We start from the raw sequence: 5,499 nt of genomic DNA on the forward strand, positions 1-5,499 counted from the left end.
CAGGAGAGCTCTGAGGCGTCACTGGGAGCTCCTTTAGATTAAACTCGCCTCCCCGGTCTCCCCCCTCTCCCCCTCCTTCAGAGCCATTTAAACCTCGCTGGGGCTTTAACAGAAACGTGCTCCCAAGACCTGCATTTCATTCTGCCACTAACATGGTAAGTGCTCTTTACATTTTTCTCGACCTGGAGGCAGAAAAGAAGCTGGTCGCTTTGCCTTGGGGGCTTGCAGTAGGTTTTGTGCCCTCTTTAAGATGGGGAAGGAAGAGGGCTCTCCTCCACCTGCAAGAGCAGTCTCTGCTGCTGTGCCTTCCCATGGGTGAGCAGATTCCTTGCTTGAGGCTCCAAGCCCTGCCGTTGTCTTACAGAGATTCAGAACTGCTGCAGATGGGGCTTATTTGGAGGAGGGAAACGGGGTGAATCCAGAGGCAACCCCAGGCTTGGCTACTGTGCAGTCTGGGGCTCCTGCAGGGGCAGAAGAGAGTGCGAGCAGCCTGGAGGTGACTCTGCTGACTTTGTACTGCTTTAGAGCCAAATCAAGCCCCCAAGATGGGAGGAATGGACGGGCCAAGGACAGCCTGGGTCCGCCCTTCACCTTGAACCCACTACAGGACCCTAGTATTTCCCAAGGGATTGCAGGAAACTCGGCCACCTTCCTGGTGGCTCACCTCTGCTCGGCGCCCCTCTGCTGCGGGGGGCTGCGACGGGGGCGGCACTGCCCACGCAGGCAGCAGGGCGGTGCGGTGCCACCGGGCGGGGGACAGGGGGAGCGGGCACCCGGCTCGGGGCTGGGAGATGCCACCGGGGCAGGCGGCGCCTGGCAGAGGCGGCCGGGACCGCGGTGTTCCCCTGCCGCAGGCACCTGAGCGAAGCCCGGCCGGGACGGGGGGAATACCAGCCCGCAGCGCTGGGACGCTTCTCGCCGGGGCCGGAGCAGGGCTGGCACCGCCTCCCCTCGGGGCTCGCCGCGCCCCGGGGGCTCGGGGCGGGGGGAACCCTCCACCGGGCCGCCCCATCGCCACGGCCCTTTCCCTCCGCAGAGCACCGACCGGCCGTGCCCGGAGCCGGGCTTCGCCGGGGGTCCGGGCTGCGCCTGGCCCGCCCCCGCCGGGGTTTCCAAGGAGACTTGGGCCGCCGTCTGCGCCGCGGAGCCGCCGCACGGGCAGGGCCGGCGGGAGGCTCGGCCGCCGGGTAAGTGCGCTCCCGCCGCCGTCGGGGGAGGGGCCCGGCCGCGGTCCCGCAGCCGGGCGGGGAAACGGGAGCGGGCTAACCCCGCGGCTCTGCTCGCCCCCAGGCCAGCTCTGCAGCCCGCAGCTCGGTGCCCCGGACGCGGCGTGGCGGGGAGACCAGCTGTCCTCCCAGCTCTACAGAAACAAGCAGGTAAGGGCTCCGCGCCCCCAGCAACCTCGCTTTCTCCCCCGCCGAGGTTCCTGAACTTTGTATCATGTATCGCCCCTTCTGGGTGTTTATGGCACACCTCCCTCTCGCTGGCTCACATGTGAGAAACGGGTGGCAACCCACTTTGTTTACGTGGGTTTTTTGTTGGTTTTTTTTTTTTCTTCCTCGCTTGAAGTGTTTGTCTCCCCCCTGTTGTCCCGTGAAGCTGGAACAACTGTTGTGGGGTTCCCTACTCACCTCTCCCCTGTTACAGCATATTGCACCAGTTGCCTTGGCACTAGAGAAGACCAGAGAGGCCCTCAGGCTCTGATGATGCAGAGTTTCATGCTTGTTGACTAAAAATTACATAGCATGTGTCCCCCTGAGTCCACCAGGATTAACTTCATGAGAAATTATTCCACCAGAATTACCTACTTCTGTGGAAAATCAACCATTTTGACCAACAAGCATTTCCTTGTTACTGTGTTTTATCTCTTCTTTTCTGTTTTGTAAATCCCATCAAGGGGCAGGAGAAACTCTGAACAGTCCTAGATGAAGGAAGCCCAGAAAGAGCACTCTGATCAAATCCTTGGAGTGATATTTTGACACAGTGAAATCAATGGAAACATTTGCTAACTTCAAGGTCCCTGGAATCAAACCCTCATTCCAGACATCAGTGTACTTCTTTCTCTGGTTCTACCTCAATCATTTAAATCTGTGGTTTTTAGCCTGCAGTCAGCAGATGCCCAGGTTCCTTGGCAGAAGAGCCCTCACCCTCCTAAAGAAGTCTCCAGAGCTATGATCAGGAGGCAAAGTCTCTCTGCACATACCCATGCTTCCCATTAAAAAGTATTAGACCTCTGCAAATCAAAACATACCTGTTCAGCTCTTGGGACCAGCACTTATCTCATCTCTATACATGTACTAGGACTGGCACAGTAGGGTCCAGGATTGAAGGAGTCACTGAGTACTGCTGTATCATAAAGAATGGCAGCTGTATCTTCCTTCTGCACTCTACCCCCATAAATTGTTGGTCTGCAGCTCCTCCTTCTCCTTTTCCTCACCTCCTCACCAGCCAACTATAAATGAGAATGAGGGATGCAAATATGTGCTTACTGCTGCTCAGGAGGAGGTCTGGCAGCTGCTGTCGTGCCCATGACTGTTTCTGGCTGTTCACAGGGTTACCCGTAATTCCTTTCTATTATTATTCCGTGGTTAAAAGGTTTTTTCAGAGTAATCTTCTCAAACACACTTGCTAAAGAATAAAGGAAGTCAAAAGCGAAAACTGAACAGTCATGCCCCTTAGATTTACAGAGGCAAGAGGCTGGAGGGGGTGGGTTGAGTTCACAAAACAAACACCCAGATCATCAAATCCAAGCAGACTGTACCATAGGGCAATTGCTATTAAGTTACAGAGTCAACACCTATTCATCAATATTTCTATTCCACAGCTTCAAGATACTTTGCTTCAGAAGGAAGAGGAACTTGCTAGGTTACATGAAGAAAATAATAACCTCCGACAATACCTGAATTCTGCCCTGATTAAGTGTTTAGAAGAAAAAGCCAAGGTATTGTGTTCAAACCTCTTGTATAGACGTGTGCAGAAGAAATGGGTTCAATAGGTGCTTGCCATTAAAATATGTGGAAAGTCTAAGAGTGTAGACAATCTGCAGTGGGAGATCTATTTAATTTCACAGAGCTGCCAAATTGCTGGTCATGGGTCTAAGGTGACAGTTTCCCCCAGGAATGACATCCTCTCGGGTTCTGACTGTGGAGACAGTATAGCACATGGCATAATTAAGTTTAGTTTAAGTAAGTTAGCTATAAGTAAGTTTATAAGCAAGGTAAAATTATTCCATCTAAAGCTTTTTTCAGTGAAAAGCTCAAATTTGAATATATATTTCGTGAGTGTTTCTGTTTTGTCAAGTATGCCTTTTGATAAGGATTAATTTTTCCTTTTTTTATGTTTTGGGTGCTTTCTGTTTTATGTTTTGTTATCTTCCAATGGTATGCTTCATTCATTTACATTAGAATACTGACCTAATTTTTTTCAGATTTTTTAATTTAAAAGATTTTTTTAAAAGTGAAATGCAAAATTAAACACTTCAGGTGAGATGAAACATTCTGTTAAACTAGTGTTGGTGGGTTTTTTTAGTTAAATATTTTAATTCCCTGTTTCTCTTCCAAAATAAAGGTAATTGTTTCTTGTTGACTTAAAGACATTTTTTACTATTCCAGACTTGCCCATGAAACCAAACTATTAATTATTTGCTCAGCTATGTGAATTGGGCATGAGCTAAAAACGCCTGTAAAAAATAGCAAACTTTCCTTTTACATCCTATTCTGAGTTGACAGTGTGGGATGTCCCCCCTCCCATGCCAAGACCTGGCTCCTGGCAGTAGAAAAGGTCTCCTTCAATGGACACAGCAGGGAGACATGGCCACCCATCTGTGTCACGTGGAGACAAGTCCAGGGTGGAACTGCCATGAGAGGTGGCTGAGCAGTGAATTCATGACATGGTGGGGAGCTTCCCTGTTATTCTCACTTTTCTTTGATCCTTCAAGCATCCAGGGATGTCCTTCAAGGCATTATCCCTTGGCCTGGGATAATGGCAACTAAGGTGGATTAATGAGCTCAAAGCCACTCGATCTGCTGTTCCAAGCTCACCCTGGCCGGGACCACACCTGCCCCAGTATGCCCCACACCTTCACATCCTTCCTCTTTATCATGCTGCCGCATTGCCCCCGATACCCCACTCACCTGCCAAATGCCGCTGGCAGCATCAGCACAGAGGAGTGCCATACAGCCAGGTGGGAGCTCTCATTTCATGCCATACTGAGTGAGAATGTAGCCAAAGCACAGGCTTTATTGACATTGTCAAATTCTTCTCTTTCATGGACTGGGTTGTTGCAGAAACTGTAAAGACACAAAATAGTTAAGCATATCCATACATTTAAGCACAGGGTGAAAGAAAAAGTATCTTTTATAAGGACAGTGGTAACCATAGTGCCCATCCAAAATCTGATATCAGAAACATGTTGCTTCCAGGTAACTAGAAATTCAGATTTCAATCTTTTCTCTCCACCTAATTTTTTTCTTGTTTCATAGAAACTGCTATCCTGCCATGGCCAAAAAAACTGTGCTATTCTCAAAAGCACCAAGAGGAGATTAAAAGAGGACCACTGCTTTGTTCCTCAAGAAACTCCTCATGCTTCCAAAGCTAGAAGGAACCTCTTTAATGAATTCACTGCCTGTGAAGAACAAGCCAGCCCTGCTGTGGACAGCTGGGTCTTGCAGACTTTAGGATTAAAAGATGTCAACACCATTGATGAAACTTCAGCTAACTACAGTGCCCTACCCTCAGACCTTGGAAAAGACACATACTGCCTGAGCCCTGGTGAAGCAATAGACTATGACCACAGAGAAGGAGCAACAGCAGTGTATAGCTGCAGCCATGTGCCTCCAGCTAACAGCAGTACCCACCCATGCAGTGAGGATTCTCCCCTCCTTCCTCAGTTTTCTTTAGCACCATGTGTCTCCTCATCAGTGCCAAGCATTTCCTCCCTCCCAGCCTACGGGTTGCCTTATTTGACTGGTGATTTGTCACCCAACAAAACAGAAGTGGCCTTCTCAACATCTCTAAGTCCTCACCGCAACGTGAGAACGCACACCTTCCACCAAGGACAAGCCTTCGTGCGCAGGGATGATGACGGAGGATGGAGATTCACCTGGGTGCCCAAGCAGGCTGAATAATGCACTTGCATCAAAGGTCAGCCATAGGGGATGTAGGAGAGAGACATTTCATCTTGTGCTTGAGAAAGAGCTCATTTTTGATGCCTGAACCTTCTGGGCTCTGTTAAATGCTACTCTGTCACCTACCCACTCCTCCTTCCCTGCCAGATTTTCACAGGTGTGGCTCCAGATTGCACTTGCACAATTATCTGCCCCAGGCCAGATGTACAAACTGGATCCGCTTCTATTGTGCCTGCATTGAGATACCTTCTTCTACTTGCTTCATGGTTTTTGTACTATCAGCTATTCCTTGTTATCTGATAGTTTCCAGGCAGGAGTGTTTTGATGATCACTCCCACGTGCACCAAACTGGAAAGCATTTTGGGAATACAGT

General features: G+C 49.8%; 1 protein-coding gene across 1 annotated transcript; it reads left to right on the forward strand.

The window, feature by feature from the left end:
* Positions 1–791: 791 nt before the first annotated feature.
* On the forward strand, positions 792–5,126 carry GMNC (geminin coiled-coil domain containing; the record flags this gene model as incomplete). The annotated part of the gene is made up of 3 exons (XM_082003459.1): positions 792–1,376; positions 2,825–2,941; positions 4,482–5,126. The coding sequence occupies 3 exons, from the start codon at positions 792–794 to the stop codon at positions 5,124–5,126; spliced, it is 1,347 nt and encodes a 448-aa protein (XP_081859585.1).
* Positions 5,127–5,499: the final 373 nt, after the last annotated feature.

This window comes from Phaethon aethereus (genome assembly GCF_964289735.1).
Source record: "Phaethon aethereus genome assembly, chromosome: 9".
Lineage (NCBI taxonomy): Eukaryota > Metazoa > Chordata > Aves > Phaethontiformes > Phaethontidae > Phaethon > Phaethon aethereus.